The following is a 19,851-nucleotide window of genomic DNA, read 5'->3' as shown; positions in this document are numbered from 1 at the left end:
TTTGATAACTATTACTTAGCAGTATTTGTCAATACTTTTAAGAATTTTTGGTACTCAATACTCTTCAACTTCGTAATTTTTTTTATATAATTTGTTTGATGAAAACATCAACATCTTCCCCTTTAACCCCACATATGAAGTCATTGACCGTTTTAGGATATATCTATGGAGTTCCAGATTTTATGTTGGTTACGCAGTGGCGTCGCTGTTTCTGATGTCCTGTGATCGTAGATGTAGTTTGCTTGTTGTTGTTCTTTGGTTTGCATGTTGTTTCGACTGTTGTACTATTTGTTCACGCGTTTCTGTGTTGTAACTGATCTTGTATGAATTTGTGTTATGTTTCTGTCACGTAGCGTTCTAGCGATATTTCTTGGCGTTGCCGTAGGGCGGGTGGTTTAACATAACGTTGGTCTGGGTTCAACACACCATTTTATCTTGAAATGTCCTGTACCAAGTCAGAATAATGTCTGTCCATTTTAAACCTATTATATAAAACTGAGATTTTTGTCACCTAAATGCAGATTTCCATTTGTGTTGTAGGGGAGATTACTCAAATTTGTTTCTATGTATCATAATCTGTATTACATCTCAATATTTGAACACCATTTTCTTACAAACTTATAGTTAATAAATAAGATTTATACCTAAGTTTCCATACTATTTTTAAGAGCCTCTTATGTCATGTGGGATCTCTTTCCTCGACTTTTTGTTTCTTGTTTCACAAGGATACTTAAGGGATCTATCTAGAGTATATAAGGGAACAAAGTAGTACATCGTTTTTTTCGGCAATGTGTTGGCATGTTGTGTAATTAACGCAGATGAAAGAAGTCAGCCTAGTTGCGCTGTGAAGTTGGTTTTTGTGCACTTGTTTTGGAAAGAACATAAAGAAGAAGTGTCACTAAAACATAATAACAACACAACTTGATTTAATAAGGTGTGTGTTGCAATATAAATAACAAGACACATTGGGAGTGAATTGAATTAAAAAATATAGGTCGCTCGAAACGTGCAGTTATGCCACCATTTAATTCAAATAAGTAAGCAAGTAATATGATAGAATACTGTCTGTTACAACTGTCTGATTGGAGACACAAAAGGATGCGTGCTATACCAAACCAGGAATATTGCTGTTATTATCAAATAGTTCACTTATATGTTTGATGTGTCGATCATGTAAGTCCAAACCTGATGATAAGTCTAATTCGGCATGTCATAGTCGAGGAGAAAGGAACGTTATTGTAGTTACGACAATTGGAACATAACCAACGTCATCGGTAAAAACGGAAATCCAGTCAATATAAGCACCAAAGATGGACAAAAGAGTTAGTATTACGAACAAAAACGCCGCTGTTGTGTCTATTCCACTGGAATTATGTAAAAAGACTCAAATTATGATAGAATGTAGTACAAATCAGGTATTGATTAACGAATAGGTACATTATGTGTATGTTATTTGAAAAAACAACTGTTTAAAATTAAATAGCAAAAATGTATATATTATGCACTGTCCTTTTATGTTCAAAAGTGAAATTTGAACAGATGTGTGTATGATTTTGTGAAGTAACTTTAAATCCAAATACCAGAAACAATCAAGCAATTTATTAATTGTAAAATACGACTAACAGATATATTTCCGATTGTTTGGAAGGGTCTCGAAAATAGTTGTACCATTCATCTTTGGATTTCAAGTAATTTTATAGCTTTTACTAGAGTTGATTTTTAAAAATATTTCATGGGAACTATTACTGCAAACAAGTTTAGTGTCATAGAGAACATTCATGATATGTTAAGCCTTACACAAATGACTTAATAAAAGCAAATGTTAAGCGGTAGTTCACTTTATCAATTTTATGTATGATAATGATCAAATTTAATATTGTAACAATGATTGGTCAACACAGTCAAAAGTAAAATAACAAAAATTACCGATCGCCCAGGAAATTTCAAAAAAACGGAAAGTCCCTAATTAAAATGAACTTTGACGGTACTACAATACTTTTATCAAGTTAATGGAACATGACAGTAGTTTCAAGTTGACCAGGATCTGCTTACTCTTCATTCGTGTCTAATATCATTCCTGGTTGTCAGTACCATGACGGGTGTCACATGTTTAACAGAGTATGATTACACTTCAGAAGCGTCTAATATCATCCTTTGTTGCCAGTGTCATGACGGGTGACACATGTTAACATAGTCTGCTTATACTTCCAGAACACCTTCAATACACCCTGGTTGTCAGTGTCATGACAGGTGACACATGTAAACATAGTCTGCTTACACTTCCAGAACACCTTAAATACACCCTGGTTGTCAGTGTCATGACGGGTGTCACATGTTAACATAGTCTGCTTACACTTCCAGAACACCTAATTTTGTTCCTGGTTTTCGTTGTTGGTTCGTACTTTCAGTTCTATCCAGTGGTTTTATTGTGCTTTTACTGTATTTTTTTTAATGAAATGGTAAGTTTATCTTAGACTTATTCAAAACCAAAACATTTATTTACTATTTATTTTCAAATGTAGAAAAATTGAAATATATCTAACTTCTGTTTGATACTCTTTTTTTTAACTTTGAATTCAGACATTCAAGAATTTATAATAAAGAATTTCTTGATAACCAAGACTTTAACATTAGAATATTACTATAACATGTATAATGAAGAGATAAACATTATAATACGCATACATGATTATCTTAAAAGGTTGAAATTACCTGATCCAAATGAACCAGACAATGGAACACCATCTGTGACAAATTCAAAAGTGCCGTCATTGTTAAGATCATTTGCACCCGTCCATACATCATCATCCATCGCTATAATATGAATGGTGTTGTTATGCGTTTAATATGAATATGTCACTTGAATATAATTATCAAACACATGTGTACTATTAATATAAAATGAAACTGTATGTCTTCATTGTATACAAAGTCCTCGAACAACAAGTTGGACATTTACCATATGTTTCAAAAGACTACCAGAGACTGCAACAATGACACTTATATTAAAGGGGCCATATTAAAGTATGATTTTTTGGTTCAATCATTAATATGTTAAAGTGAATTAATAATTCGCTTCAGGAAACAAGAATGGTTCAATTTTGTCATATTAATCTACGAAACATTGATGATAAAATTGTTCACTTGCAAATAAATAATTTGACCTTATTCGATCCGTATTCATGTGAACTTGAATTTAACACCTTAGCTAGATATGGATATCGGTGTTCTGTTATTTAAAGGAAAAGAATGTCAACACTGAAAGTGAATCAAAAATAATTCCTTTGATTTACTGAATCGATCCACAAAACATCGTTCATTTAAAGGTAAACACGATGATCATCATGTATTTTAAATCTATAAATGAATATGAAAGTAAACAGACCTAGAGAAATCCAATTGCACGAGTTCGCTCTCTCTCTTTATATCTGTATTCATGTTTATATCGCTTATATGCTCTTTGAAGGTCATCAGAGGTCAACACGGTAGTTAATTAGATGGCGTTAAGACTTAAATACACACGTTTATTCTTGACTTTTTATAACTTGGATAAATGTTGACATGGTTATTAATAAAATATGTGAATTTGAGTTAAACTGATGAACACAGATTTGACAGCTTGTGTTCCTTAAAGCTAAGAATCACTATTTATATAAAAAAAACAATAACAATTTCATTGTCAATATGTATAGAGGGATGAATGTGACAGTTTGCATTTAAATTGAATTTGTAATTAAGAGAGCACTGGTAAACTTTTGCGATATAATTTGTTATCAAACTGGCGCGTTGAGAACATCTCACATATTAAAGACAAAAAATAAACACATTTTTATAGAAGGTAGCTTAACTTTAAAATGTGTTCCCTCTTAGTGAAAGTTAATATTTGCCATTCATTTTTACTGAATCAAGCCATCTCCGTACATATTGAAAATGAAAATAAATATCTTTTTAATAGTATATTATCTCTGATAGTACATCTCTAATTCAAGTGCAATAGACATTGAAAGATAAGGACGATTTAACTGTCATTGAACGGTCCACTGTATTCTTTTCTTATATATTTTAAATATCAGACAGGCTCTTTGAGTTCATCATACGTACTGAAGACAACATGTTTCCGATATTTCCTTCAAATATAGTAGCTTGCATTTGAGTGTACCTATAACTTACTGTGTGCTAAATTTCGCAATGAGAGAGATTTCAAGTACTTCTAACTTATTCAACCGGACATTTTTCTTTTGGTTTTCGTTGAATGTTTTTTTTTTCGTTAAGGACATAGAAATATGAAAAATCTCCATGGATACAATGCTTTTAACAGTCTTAAGCTTGAAATTTGAAAACTACATTTAAACTAGAATATTTTGATTGTAGATATATTGGTCCCGTCAAATCTAGACTGATACTTACATTTAACAGAATGTGTCTCTCAATGTAGGTTAAACACACTTAGTTTCTGTCTACTTGACATGTCTTTACACATATGAACTAATAACTTAACTCCTATGAATGAGTACGGGTGCCACATGTGGAACAGGATCTGCTTACCATTCCGGAGCACATGAGATCACCCCTAGTGTTTGGTGGGGTTCGTGTTGTTTGTTCTTTAGTTGTTTATGTTGTGTCATGTGTACTATTGTTTGTCTGTTTGTCTTTTTTCATTTTTTAGCCATGGCGTTGTTAGTTTATTTTCGATTTATGAGTTTGACTGTCCGTCTGGTATCTTTCGTCCCTCTTCTTTAACAACAACTAAAATAAATTGCACCAATGTTAGAATGATATTTCACCAATTGGTGTCAGTTGTCCACTCCAAACAGGGTGAACCCGGGGCTTATGGTAAAGATACAACAACCCATCCTTCTGTAAGTTCCACAAAAAAGGCCTAACAACTGAAGACGCCCCTCTTCCATTAAAATCAAACTCCTAAGTTAATTGACATAACCAACGAATAGGTAATCTAGCCCGGCCGATATTCTAAAAACTTGCTGTTTAACCCCCCCCCCCCCCTTCCCTGGTAACCTGGCTGGTCTTTAAATCTTTTTTATCATTTCCCTAAAAACAAGGCATATAAAAAATTAATCACTGAACTATTTGCCTTGGACACTAAAATGTTTTTGTACTCAATTTCCTTTTGTCTGAGCTACACCCCAAATTGTCCTGATTCTTGATTGCATATATATCTTAAAAACACAACACCTTTTTAAAATTGGTCCCTACATGTTTCTAGCCAAGCAGGATTTTTTTTTATCCCCACATGGTTTAAGTCTGTCATGGTAAGTATTGAAAACCACCCGTTGGAGTTTTATACCCGGTAACCTTACTAATGATGATACCCGGCCCCTTCCATGGTGACCCCAATTCTTACATTTACCCTTAATCTGAGCAGTGTCCAAAACATAGACAAGATCCCCCGGCTGGTATGATTTTTCTCATACCCTAAGGTCATAGTTTCTTTTCATTTTCTCTTGGGAGGTCTTAAGCTTATAAAGAACAATGGTATGTGAACTTTTGATAGCTTTTTCTAGGTCTATACTATAGCTATCAGCACCCTCGTACTTCTTTTTGATTTGACTGCCGAACATAAGGTCTGCTGGCTGATTGGTCTCCTTGCCTAACATGAGCTTGTTTGGTGTGAACCCTGTACTCCTGTAGACACTAGAAAGCATATCTCTCACTAGTTGAGCAATGTGTTGATCCCAATTATCTTGTTGGTCATGTTATACCAGTGTTATTTGTCCTTAATCTTTGACATGGTCTTTGATACACCTTGGTGTCCTGCACTAGGCAGTTCATGACAGAGCTCCATTACTGTCTTTCTCAAAGAAGCGGGTACAACCAGCCTGTTATTGGCTCCATCTGTTTTGGGTTGACTCTTTCAAACTCCATTGTTGTCCAAGATAAATCTTTCTTTATTTATTTAGCCATTCAGGATAGTAGGCTTTGGATCTGTTGCATGCTCTGTTGTTGCTCTTCTCGTTGTCGACGAAACTGCTGCTCCGTTTTAGACACTCGTGTGTCTATGACTGATTTGGACGAGTCTACCCCATGTGAGGGTGTGTCACTAACTTGTGCTGTTGGTGTTGGAGCTGACACCTGTTTTACTTCAGGTGTTTTTCCTTGAGCAATGTGGGCTTGCAATATTCTTGAATGTTGAAACAACTTTATTATATCAATTGCATTTTCATTTTCACGATACTAGTTTAAATCCGCATGCGTGTTGTCCAGCCTCTGGATCGTTGCAACCTTGACAAAATTCCATTACTGTTTGTTTTGTCATGTACTCTTCAGAAGGATTGTGTTGCCAGAGATAACACAAGATCCGCCCAATCTTCCAGGGATTCCTCTTTCTTTTGGGATATAGTCTGAACTATATCTGTGAAATTTCTTATGGTTCTTGAAATTCAAAGCGTTTCAACATTTTAGTCACTACTGCACTAAAAGCAAATCTTTGTTAGAGTCCAGCAGTACTGTATAAAAATCACTAGCCTTGTGCTCCAAGCACCAACAAAGCTGTTCTCGTATGTGTTTGTCCGTCCAACCTGCAGCCTCAACGTACCCGGTATCTTTGTGTAATGCTTTCCAGTTGCCTTTTCCTGTGTTTTTAAGTTTCTTGGGCACTGAAAAGAATTTTTCTATCCGGTTTCATTGGAGCTGGCTTCGCTCTATGACGATTGCTGGAGGAATGGTGACCATCCGTGTCTGACTTCCTTTTTGCATGCTTCCTGTCTTAACTCTTGTGGTGTGGCGATGAGCGGTCACTAACCTCCTCCTCAACAGGTGAAACATGTCTGCTTGATACACTATGTGTAGAATGTGTTTGGTAGCTTCTACTCTTTTGACGACTCCTATGGTAGACTACCTCTGATGTAGTGCTAGATGAATCAGAATAACTTTTTAAGCATCTTGTTACGCTAGATATACCTCTTTGTTCCTGAAACTGAGCCTGTGGTTGGTTCTTGTACAACTGTTATTGTTGTTGTTGTTGTTGTTGTGTGTACACTGGCAAGTATGGGGCTGTGCCATAATACCCCGATTGGGCTGTTTCTTGTGCAATAGATCTTCCCTGTGTTGTTGAGGGCTGATGAGGCCTTCCCTGCTGGTATGGTATAATTTAAAATGGCTGTTGAGTCTGATGTACAGGTGCAGTAACATTGTGGAGATTTTGCACCGGTTGTTGTCTGTAAACTTTCTTTTGGTAATGTATGGCCTGAGGCGGCTGTCCCTGTTAAACCATTGTGTTGATGAGAGGTTGTTGAAACCCTGACTGGTTGGTGTTAGGCTGGTGTTGACCTGCTCGGTTAAAAAATTGTTGTGTCGGTGTAACTTTGCTGCTGATATGTGGTATATGTACAGGATGGCTTATCGGTGTTGTTGATTATCAATCACCCTGTTGTAGTTTTTACGTCCGGCTGTATTACTTCGAAGGATATAGTTGTGTTGACTAGTCGACTATAGTTGACCTGTTGACCTGGGACAGGGTGGTTGATTGGCCCTGTTGACGTTCGGTGGAGGTTGTTGAAAAGGTTTCCTTTCCTTGACGGAAGGAGTAGACCTAGGTGCAGGTTTGACCTGTTGATGGTGGGTTGAGGTGGTTGTTGACCTGTAGCCCTGTGGTTGACTGGTTGATTGACAATTGTAGGAGGTGACCTGTTGAAACCTGGTTGAGTAGGCAATTGTCTGCTAGGCACGGATGTGGGCTGTGGTTGATGTGGTATGTTGCTTATGGTATGCCGGGTTGATTGTTGAATTGGCTTTTGAGTTGGTTGTGTGTTGGTGGCTGTGTGACCACCAAGTAGTTGAATGGCTCTAGTATTTGATCGAGAGTAGTTGGCAGTATGTTTAACAGGGAGTTGAACAGCTTGTTGTCTTTGTTAGTTGTGGTTGCTGATACGTTCAACAGGCAGTTGAATAACTGGTTGACGTTGTTGGTTGAAGTTGACAGTATGTTCAACAGGCAGTTGAACAGTTGGTTTAGGCGGTTGAATATAGTTGACTGAATTATCCAACGACCTACTGTTTTGATTTCTTGTTCGCCTATTCTGGCTGTAGATGTCCTGTTCAATTGGTGGTTGACTTTGTTGATACCTATCGTTGAGGTTAGGGTTCTCGAAATCTCACTCTGTCATAGCAGTTGACAGCTCGTACGCTGTACAATTTTCACCCACAAACTTTGGTTGCTGGTTCAACTGAACTTCTATCATAGTGTCGCTATAATCATGCTGAATACCCCCAGACGGATTGCTTTCTTGACACCTAAAAGCCTGATCTAGACTTGGCGGATCTGGCTTATATGATGTGATTCGTATCCATGTCGTATACCAGGGGTAAAGGGCGAAGACTCAAAATTTGCTGCCCCTCCCACGTGTGATTTTAAATGTGTATCCGTCTCATAGTCTTGTGACTCATGTGGCTGACCTTTATACCAGACATCAACATTGTCCATGCCATTCAAATTACAAGGTGGAAAATCAATCATATCTGACACCTAGGACATTTTATTTCTCATGTATGGTATTTAGGCCAATATTTCTGGAGTAATTGTTATGCCATTTTAATTCTCATAACTATAATTCTATGAGCCATAGCCGTACCAATGCCAGTTACATGTAGGAGAACAGGCTACGGACTGGAGTTTATTTTAATTTTATACCCACTCATTGTGCTCAATCTTAACCTATATTCAGTGATACTTTCACTATAAACAAATGACAAGACAATAACAAAATAATAAACAAGACTTTACTGATTTCAATCCCGTTTACAAATAGCAAAGATGTGTATTGCATATGCAAACAAATCACGGAAATCACTTCAGGTAATGATCTCAAGTTTCGTTGTTACCTGGTAACACGAAATCACGAGAGACTCAATCTAAAAAAAAAATCAATGTCTTGAACAAAGTTTGAAAACTTTCACAGACAGTGCAAAACTTATCTTACAACGCTTTTCTCAATGAGGTATCGCTTGTAAAGCTTTTCTTTTGAGCCTAATCCGACTTACTCGGGCGTTGTTTACTGTATCTTCTATAGTCACGTCTATCACTATCGATGACCATTAGCTGAAGAGGGCGCTGCAAACGTGCGTAGGCTCAGACATCCGCTGTATCCATCCAGAGGCCCATTGGTACCTCTAGCAGGGAGAACCAAGGGCTTAGGATAAAGATCCAACGCCACACATGCAAACATTGACAAAAGTTTATTCTATTACATGTGCTTCAGTGAACGGTTGAATATGAACAAATTTCAATCAATTTATATTAGATATCGAGCAATCAAAATAAATGATATGTACATAATGATTCATTACTTACCTTTGCATGTGCCCACGTGACGCTTACAGTTGTAGTATTAGGACTAATAGTTTGGTCATCTAACAAATTTAAGACACGACAACGATGAAGACTCATTTCTTCAATGAATAAGGCCGGCTAAAGGTAATATATAAAATAAACACTCATATTTTTCGTGTGTCAGAAGCGCTTTACTGAATTCCACTGCATCAGTAACCTTCGAGCCAGGACATTTTTAAGCCAGGAATACTTTGTTAATTATCATTACGCACTGATACAATCAATATGCCTGTTTGTATGAAACCCATTAAGATCAAAATGAACCAAGGCGTCATTTTAAAAGTCTTCTTGATTAAATATTCTGTGTATAAAATGTTGACATCATATGGCAAAATTTGGGGTAATCTGCCAATTTGCATAGCGGACATTTTGCCTTATCATGGCGGCATTCATTACGATAGGATTATAGAAGCCCCTTCAATAAAAATGCCATTATGCAAATACCGATGTCGAATGAACAATTTGTTCGCATGTAGGTGACTTGTACATATTTTAATGTCTGTCCGTGTACAAATGAACATTGTCTACTTTGATACATTTCGGCCTTTTTAGTTTAAAAATCGGAAGTCATAATATAAGTTATAGATGTTTCATTTCTTTTGGATAGTTTTGTGGTGTTTCGTAAATTATACCATAGCTTTTGTTGAAACGCCCGGAAATAACCGAGGGGTTTCAACAAAAGCTATGGTATAATTTACGATACATGAATGCGATGTATATTCTAGATAATTTAAACAAAATGTTCAGCTTCATTTAAAGAAACCTATGTTCAGCTTCATTTAAAGGAACCTATCTATTTTAATTCTCAAACATAATTTCTATTACTTAAGCAACCTCGTTAACAGTTTTGATTTATATCAAATCGGATAAGAATCCAGGATTTTTTAAAGGGGGAGGGGTCTAGCAAGTCAACATTTAAGGTACAACTATTTTTAAAAAAAGGACTACGCATCTACCATACATGAAGCTCCTTGAAAAGGGCGTGCCTTCCGCTCCCTTCTCCCCCAAAAAATGTGCCTCGGCAATTTTAAACCCTTTTACCCAATATATTCATGTAGCTGTACAATGGAGGCTATGGGACTACAATTTAAGTAGACATTAGATTCTGAATCACAGAAAATCAACTGATATTTTCATGTATAATTTGATAATTAAATTCAAACACATTTATACCTTTTTTAAAATTTGTTCTTGACAATTTTTTGTTCATTTAAAAATATAAGGACAACAGAGATAGTGTACGTGGGTTCGATTCCCACCCAAGGTATTCATTAATATCGGCTGGTGCAAAGCGGGCAGTTTAGCTTAGTGGCCCTACATTGACTCTGTTGTTCATATGTCAATTTAAAAATTCAGGCGGCCTCCTTTAGGTCTTGCCATCTTTGTTTTTCTTTTCGAAAATAATACACAACAAAACCATGGCATAATTGTAAAATTATACCATAGATAGCTATGGTATAATTTTCGGTTATTGAGATTTATACTCTTGTTGCATTCCCATAGTTTACATTGTACAACTATAGGTTAATTGCTATATAAGATCATATAAATGAGGGATAATCGTAAAATAGCAAGATTATAACAGAAATACATATGCAAGAAGATATTGTTCATGATTTGTTCGAATATTGGGAAACACCTTGTAGGTTGAATTTTTTAAAGTTAAGAATAACTTTTAACTTATCTGTTTTCTTAAGTTTTCGGCCAAATTTTTTTAAAAACATGATGATTTTAACCTTTCCATTTCGTAAAAAATCAAATTTTAAGCATTTTCCCTTAGAATTACACAAACATTTTTGAAAATATCCGCCAAAGGAAGTTTTGAAAGCTACATTAGGTAGCACTCCACAGTAAGAAAATAAAATTAAGAATGAGCCACAAAATGTTTTATCAGATCCTATTCCTGGATTTTTAATACATAGAGTTAACTGTTTGTGTTGTAAATGTGCATATGCTTGTAATCAGTATCTTCCATAGATTTGTTTTTCAAAAGTTAAGAGGGTGAAAATAATTCCCTTTTATGTGTATTCATGGCAACATTCTGCATTTATTTACCATAAAATATTGCAAAAAGGGGTGAACATGTCACATTTTCCCCCAAAATTTGGATCAAACTATAATTGCAATGCCTTTGAGTGATACCTTTTTAGAAACTGTTGACATACATCTTCCTAATGATCCAATAAAAAATTGGTGTCTTTCGCCTCATTTTTTTGTAAAATCTAATCACAAAGTTCGTCCGATTAAAAATTTGGAAAAACATTACAATAATTGCCACACCAATGTATGGTACGGACATGCAAATACGGACTGTCATACAGAAAACAGCCTATATTACATAATACATTACATAATCTTGATGTTCATATAAACCCAATACGAAGGCTATTTTGATACCCAGCTATCCAAAAATGAATTTTATTGCACACTAGCTCTCATATTTGAAAAATCCACAGGGGCCAAAATGCGAAACTAGACACCTAAATGTAAAGTACTACCTTAGTTTTAGAGACATGACGGAAAATGACTAGATTATACGCAAATCTAAAATAAATTATATTTCCAATCTTAAGCTACAATGTAAGGGAAGACATTTGATCTAAAGTTACAAAGTCACGTGGTGCAAATCGTTTGAATAAAGTACCTTTGATTTTGCCATATGTGACACAAAACCACAAAACCAAACGTCTAGAGGTTAAGTTAACTAGAGGGTTTTAACACATTACCAGATATTAAAAGAAGAGAACACTATTTTAAGTTTGCTTTGAGTGTTAGTAAATTGTATGTTAATGTGTAAAGATAGGTTTAACTTCCAAAATATGTTGCATGAAGCCAAATAATCTTGTTTCGTTTAATTTTATTAAATCAAAATGTTCACTATTCTATCTTGTGAAGATACACAATGTAACAAGAGATGTGAAGAAGTAACTCTATACCGTGAGTAATCGTTTCCGTTTCGGAACTGTTTTCCTTTACTCCATTAGTGAATAGTTGTATGAGGATAGGAGCTGCGACTGCCGGGTAGTTTGATAATAACTAGGTCAAGAACATGAAAACAATGCTATTCTCTATTGAAGTATGACTCCATTTATTTATCAAAAATACATAAAAAGCGTTCAGAATTCATCTGCCGAAACGTTCCGTTTTTGAATTTGCTCATAGCAAATGACCAATGACAAATCGGGTGGACTAACGTCATATAGTTTTAAAAAATCTTTTAATGTCAACGGAAGTTCTAACTTGTCAACAGCAGGAAATATTGACGTATCTTTGTTGACGGATATAATATGATTCCGTGTTTTGGTTCGAGCATGGTGTTTTAAGCTTGCAAAACGACCAGCAATTTGCATGAATTTGTCTTCTTTTCCAAAGTCAAAACGGTCTTTAATATATTTATTCTCAACATATCTTATATCTGTTGCGGTAAATCTTTAACCAGCAGCTAAAAATGTTCTCAGAAATGTTTTGTCCTTTACACAGTAATCGTTTTTTCTGGAATGTTCAAAGTGCTGTGATAGTTGTTTCATGATATGTCTGAGACTATAAAGGTTCGGGTCTACTCCATGTTGTAGCAGCAGTATGGATGTTATACAAACAAACCATGGAGGCGGAATCCAAGTTGTTGGAAACTTAACTGATAAGACTCGTTCTCGTCTGAAAAAAAAATCCATTAAAATATATGTTTATTTAAACAAAAGTATAAAAAATATGTATAAAAGTCCCGTTTTCTTTTAATTATTCATATTATTACCATACAAATGAGGAAACACATGTTCCATTCCCTTTACCATTTATATCTACCTGATTGTAGATGATAGTATTGTAAATATATAAACCCAGGAGTAGTAAATTGTTTAAAAAAAAACGGTTATGTAAAATTATAAGAAAATAATAACACTATAAGTATGTAGCAGTTTATATAAAACACTGTATAGGTTGTAAGCCAATGAAGCGGTTGACGCGGGTTTAAAAAAAATTGTCACCTGGACTTACCGTTCGACAGTATGACACATGCATGTTTGGTGGTGTTCGTTTTTGTTGAACAGCATGTATAAATACGCAACCATGTCCGAACTGAACGGGAATTCTATATTCAATGTGACAAGCATTAACCACCTTAGGTATAATTGTTTCAATTGTTTTCCTCCTGAAAATGCTTAAAAAGTGTGACACTGGAGCGTAAAACAATAAAATCAATAACTTATAAAAAAGAAGATGTGGTATAATTGCCAATGAGACAGCTCTAAACAAGACACCAAATGACATTGAAATTAACAACGAATGCCTTCAACAATGAGCACCGTAAAGCATAGTCAGCTATAAAAGGCCCCGAAATGATAAATGTAAAACATCGTGAGGTGAACTTAGAATCGTAAACATCGTTGACAGACATAATGGAACAACCTAATGAACTGAAAGCCCTATTGGTAACAATAAAGGTGGATGGAAAAGAGCCGGATTGGAAATTCCCCATTAGTTCTGACCAAGTCTCAGTCCAGCTTACATGGATCAAGGTCAAGGAACCATATACTTCATCTATTAAACATAAGCCGGCCTTGAAAAGTAAGAACAAGCCATCATATACCAGGAGACGCAACGCTAACCGTTACACCCAGTGGATGGCCACAAAAACAGCCGTTGTACCTGCTGGCTGCAGAACAACAACAAACCACCGGCGTAGACCACAACACTCAAACCGAAGCTAGAGACACCATGGTTGGTCAAATACTTACACCAACAAAGTACAAAGGAGAACCAGTTGGGAGTTGTAATAAACAGGGATATTGTCACCAGTATTTACAACCCCAACAAGGCCTGTCATCGCCTGATCTACTACACCTCCACAACAGGCAGAGGCAAGCGCAGTAGGATCGAATTCGATGAAGGGTTTGCCATCAACGACCCAGACCTACTGGGCACACCACCGCATACATCGTCCGTCAGCATAGAATCCAAAAAGGCAATGCAAACAGCCATCTTGGCAGAACGGCTTGATACTCAGTACCAGCCACAACACCGCTGTCGGAGTAAGATGAAAGCCAAACGACATACATACCCAAATCTGTAAATATGTAAATAAGTCCGCAATATCCAGACAGGATAGCCGGACGGTAAAACACACATATCATCAATGTAAAACAATTCAAACTAGAAAACTAACGGCCTAATTCATGAACAAGCAAATGAACGAAATACAAATATGTTACCCATCAACAAACGACAACCACTGAGTTAAAGACTCCTGACTTTGGACAGGCACATACAAACAGAATATGGTGGGGTTAAGTATTTTAGCGGGATCCCAACCCTCCCTTATTATGAGACAGTTGTGTTACATTACAACATAAGAACGAACTATAAAAGTCAGTTGAAAACTTATCAGAAGGATACAAATAGAAATACTATACAGAATTGACGTGGCCGGGTACTTGTATATCCCAGCAACAAAAAGACAATACGTACATATCTGAGAGTACTCGCAGTTACTGTGAGCTAGTTCAAAGCCACTAAGAACTTATAACAAAATCATGCAACTTAGACTAAATAATCAATCAGTACACATCCAACATCCAGTGGATTTAGTGTAAAGACGTCATGAGCGGTCAGAGGAAAACATGACTTTGTGCAAGCATGTTTTAATGAATTATGTGAATCATGCCATCTCTTATTCATTAGTTATACATGGTAATAGTATGATGTAAACTTACCCTAGGAAGGGGCATGGTCCCCATGATGCTGTCTTGAGTTTCACACCAGCGGTCAAATACAATTCAAGAAGTTTAATTAACAACTTGGGGTCAGGTGAAGGTTTGTTCAGTCCCCACAATGTGTTGGGATAACTGTAAGGTCCAATGATTGCGCGTGTGTCAGACGGGTTTTCTATGTTGATATCCTGTGGGAGTCCCTGGAATCTGTTGACGTCCACGCCTACAAGAGATTTCTTTTCATTAAAATTTTTCTTTACAGAGAGAAGGACTGTCGAAATTTCGCGAGCACTGATTACCCAATTACATTGATTAAAAACAAATGCGTTTTTAGACCAATTCAAAAATCTTGTGTCAATAACTTATGTAAAGTAAAAATCATAGATTGATATACCCAGTGGCGGATCCAGAACTTTTCATAGTTGGGGGCTTGCTAACTGCCTAAGAGGGGGCCCGCTCTGGTCATGATTCAGTGATTCTCTATATAATCAACCAAATTTTCCCCAGACTGGATTGGGGGCGGCTCCCCTGGTCCCCTCAAAATCCGACTCTGATACCCACCTGCATCAATCAGAATGATCAGTATTTCTATGTCACAGTTGATAGCAGCACAGTATATTGGTGGAACATTATTGTGGTACTCGAGACTAGATTGTTCTCCATTGGCAGGATGATCGATGTTTGCTCCATTCTCTACTAGCCTTTTCACAAGTTTTAATTCACCAAAACTATATTGAATAAGAAATGTTTATCTTTACTATAGTGTATTTCATATAAAAAAGAAGATGTGGTATGATTGCCAATGAGACAACTCTCCACAAAAGACCAAAACACAGAAATTAACAACTATAGGTAACCGTACGGCCTTCAACAATGAGCAAAGCCCGTGCCGCATAGTCAGCGATAAATGCATACCGGTTTACCAAATTAAATTTTGATTTAAGTATGCTAAATGTAACGTATTAGCCACAAATAAAGCGATGCTTTTCATTGTAATTCTATTGTTGGTTCCATGATCTTGAAACATTTATTTGCAGACCAGCGGACGCCTGTGATAAAGACAGTAAGATAATGTGGTATGAGTGCCAATGAGACGACTCTCCACCAAAGTCACTATTTGTAAAAGTAAACCATTACAGGTCGAAGGACGGTCTTCTACACAGAGTCTTTGATATGTCTCTTATATTGCATCGACTTGGATAAGCATTGGCTGCAATTGCAAATAACATATAGAAGTTATAACCAAAAATCAGCATTATGTCTTTGTTAAAAGTAAGCCATTATAGGTCAAAGTTCAGTCTTCAGCACGGAGTCTTTGATATGTCTATTTAATATATTGCATCGACTAAGATAAGTATTGGCTGCAAGTGCAAATAACATAAAAGTTATAACCTATAATCAACATTATGTCTTTGTTACAACACGATATTTTTAATTATAATTAGTTTTGTGCAGGCGTTGCTAATATTCGTAGTTTTCCACACCGCAAATGTATTGAGCAAATAACACATTTCAGGTCTTAAAGATTGATTTTTTTTCTGCCGAACTTTCATCTTTTGAAAGTAGCACTTTCAATTTTTTCATTTTATCTTCATTTAAACATAGCTATGGACATATTCCTTTGGAAGTCCTTCATACTGAAATAAGTAATAAATACGTTGTATTATCAGAAAAAATACAAGTACTTATATTTGCTTGAATCCGTGTCATGTGTACCCCATGGGATAGTTGTTTTATTGGCTATCAAACCCCATCTTCTTATCTTTATATCTGCAAATCTCTTATCAAAATAATAGAAAAAGTTTTATATAAAATATGATAACTTACAGACAAGCTATTGTAAGTGCTGTTAGTTCTATCTGCTTTATTAACACACGGTCATTACGACCAGATCGTTTTATTATCCTTTCTTCTGTCATAACAATTATTTGATCTACATCGTCACTGTCAGCTGTGTAAAAAAAAGCATCACAGTTTTCCTTTTTTTTTTATATGTATGGTGTATTTGAATCGGAATAAAACAAGTAATAAAAAAAATAATACAAAAAATGTGAAAAATTGCATTCAAATTAAACTATCATAAAGGTTCAATTAAAAAAATAATTTGCATACAAATAATTGTACCGAAATTTAAAAAAACAGATACTACTTATTTCAAAATAAGTTTTAACACCAGGAAAAGCAAGACTACTTTCATGTAACCAACTTTTGTTTCGGTAGTGTATATTTTTCGACAGGGTACCTACTGTGTGACTGTGTGAAATTATCTGCCTTCCGTTTGTATTAACAAGAAAATTATCTTTAAACAGTTAACATTCCTCTGAAATTGTAACGAATATATGTTTAATTTTACTTATTCAATGCTCTTTCTTGATCGATTAGCATGATGTCCTACCACAGGGTAGGTAACCAGTCGAAAAATTATATAATTCGGATTTAAAAGTCGATAATATAAAAATTGTCTATGGAGTTGCATCTTCACTTACAATACCAAGCAGTACTCGCTGTACTAAACTAGAAAAATATGGGAATACATGAAAATATTTGGGAAGGTAACATTTAATTTAACCACATCAATTACAGCAAATGAATATTTTCTAAGAAAATAAATACTACATTCTGTATGTATGTGCCTGTCCCAAGTCAGGAACCTGTAATTCAGTGGTTGTCGTTTGTTTATGTGTTACATATTTGTTTTTCGTTCATTTTTTGTCCATAAACTGGGCCGTTAGTTTACTCGGTTGAATTGTTTTACATTGTCATTTCGTGGCCTTTTATAGCTGACTACATGGTATGGGCTTTGCTCATTGTTGAAGGCCGTACGGTTACCTATAGTTTTTAATTTCTGTGTCATTTGGTCTCTTGTGGAGAGTTTTCTCATTGGCAATCATACCACACCTCCTTTTTTTTTTTTTACATATATTACTTCTCTTACAGATTTCCCATGCCGTTGTTAAAGCTGTATCCTTTTTGCACGTCTTAACATTATACTGCTGGACTTTTGAACTATGCTTCCTCAAGTATGTATTGTGTTCATATGAATGAGACCAGAAGTCTGCCATGTCCAGAGAGCGACAATTTTTACCATACTATCATAAATGTTTTGCAAATTGAATATTCTTTTGAATATTGTTATCACTGAAATAAAAAAAAGTGACTTGATGCTATAGAATTTCTGGTTGTAAAATGTCCCAACATATATATCTTCCTCATATTCCTTTGCTACATTCACAGCATAAATCTAATAACGAAAGCGTGTGAATATATTCAAAGGTTTATCAAAATTGCACATGAATAATTATATATTAGTTTAATTTGTTTCTACTACAACTAACAGCAGAAAAAGGTTTTCGTTCGGTCTGAAAATCGTTTCAACATTTTGAGATATACGAGTTATTTGTCTGGAATAATTCCTTATCATGTTGTCCTTCTTTTATACACAATCTACTGTTTATGAGTAAATTGTCATTTCATAACGATTTTCAGAAAAGGCACAATTTCCAAAATATTATAATGTATCACATAACAAATTCATCTTGAAATTAACAAGGCTTATAAGAGAACGACCATTAACTTCAAAGTATGGTAATTTCCTAAAAAAAAATGATATCCGTAATTTGATAAAAAAAAAAAATTCTGATCAATCAGATGACAAAAAAAAAAAACCAAAAACATTCTGCATCCAGATTTTCCCCATACCATATTTAAATTTTGAAAAAAATAATTTGATTGATAGCGTCAAAAAACTAAATAAAAATGTTCGCGCTTTGTGTGAATTTTTTTCTTTTGACAACCGAATCAATTAAAATCGAAGTCGAACGCACAAGCTACATGTAGGGTTCAAAATAACAAACCCAGTGTTGACAGTGACACAGTAGACTCACTGGGTAGTTAAATTCGAAGACCACTCGGCCATCGATGCCCCTGTTGTACTCACCAAATTTTACTTCATTAAAGGCGGTGACAGTTTGGATTCCTTAGGCTAATTTCTTCTGATTGTGAAGTTTAAGTTATAATTCACGAATGTAATGATGTAAAATGAACATGCAAATATTTAAACCGCTGCCATGGAACACTGAAATCCATTAAAACATCTTCTGTTTTAGTCGGGTCATAATATAAGTTGTCATATTATGTATTATAAATCAAAAGACCTTATAATATGTGAAAGTATTTTGCAAACAAAAATCATTGTAAATATTTGCTTAACGGCCAAATTTTGATTATTAAAACTACATGTATGATATAAAAGTTTTACTCACCTCTAACCACACAACTAACAGGTAAATATTTTCACGTTGTGTAAATCTTTTCTATTTTTAATCAGGTAAATAGATAACACCTCTTACGATAATGAGTCTATATTTCATTTTACCCAGACCATTATCATTTAAACTCGATCACATAGTCATGCACCTGAAAATCGTTTTCCGATATTTAGAAATGAAATTGAGAATGGAAATGGGGAATAAGTCAAAGACACAACTCCCCGACCAAAGAGCCAAAGGCCACTGATGGGTCTTCAACGCAGCGAGAAAATCCCGCACCCGGAGGTGGTCCTCAGCTGGTCCCTAAATAAAAATATGTACTAGTTCAGTGAAAATAAAAGTTGGGCCTAAATGGCAGATCAATGTACTAAATTAATCACAACTTTTATAGATTCGGCACGATCTAGAACTTGTTGACTACGGTATTTGTCCTGTATATTATGTCTTTTGGCTATTTTTGACGCTGGCTTGTGTCACATTGCCATTTGCCTATCATTTCCTTAAATCAACAATGAAAAAATATTGAAAAAAA

At 35.3% G+C, this 19,851-nt stretch overlaps 1 protein-coding gene across 1 annotated transcript; it reads right to left on the bottom strand.

Annotated features, from left to right (window-relative positions):
- Positions 1–12,410: 12,410 nt before the first annotated feature.
- Positions 12,411–18,185, bottom strand: LOC143075198 (uncharacterized). The gene is made up of 5 exons (XM_076250541.1): positions 17,987–18,185; positions 16,879–17,002; positions 15,613–15,779; positions 15,055–15,274; positions 12,411–13,000 (listed from the first exon to the last, which is right to left on the bottom strand). Exons 1-5 carry the CDS (start codon positions 18,111–18,113, stop codon positions 12,778–12,780), a joined length of 861 nt encoding a protein of 286 aa, XP_076106656.1. The 5' UTR covers positions 18,114–18,185; the 3' UTR covers positions 12,411–12,777.
- Between the last annotated feature and the right edge of the window lie 1,666 nt (positions 18,186–19,851).

This window comes from Mytilus galloprovincialis, chromosome 5 (assembly GCF_965363235.1).
Source record: "Mytilus galloprovincialis chromosome 5, xbMytGall1.hap1.1, whole genome shotgun sequence".
NCBI lineage: Eukaryota > Metazoa > Mollusca > Bivalvia > Mytilida > Mytilidae > Mytilus > Mytilus galloprovincialis.
The sequence above is the reverse complement of the archived record's forward strand: the minus strand, read 5'-3'. Positions and strand labels throughout refer to the sequence as shown.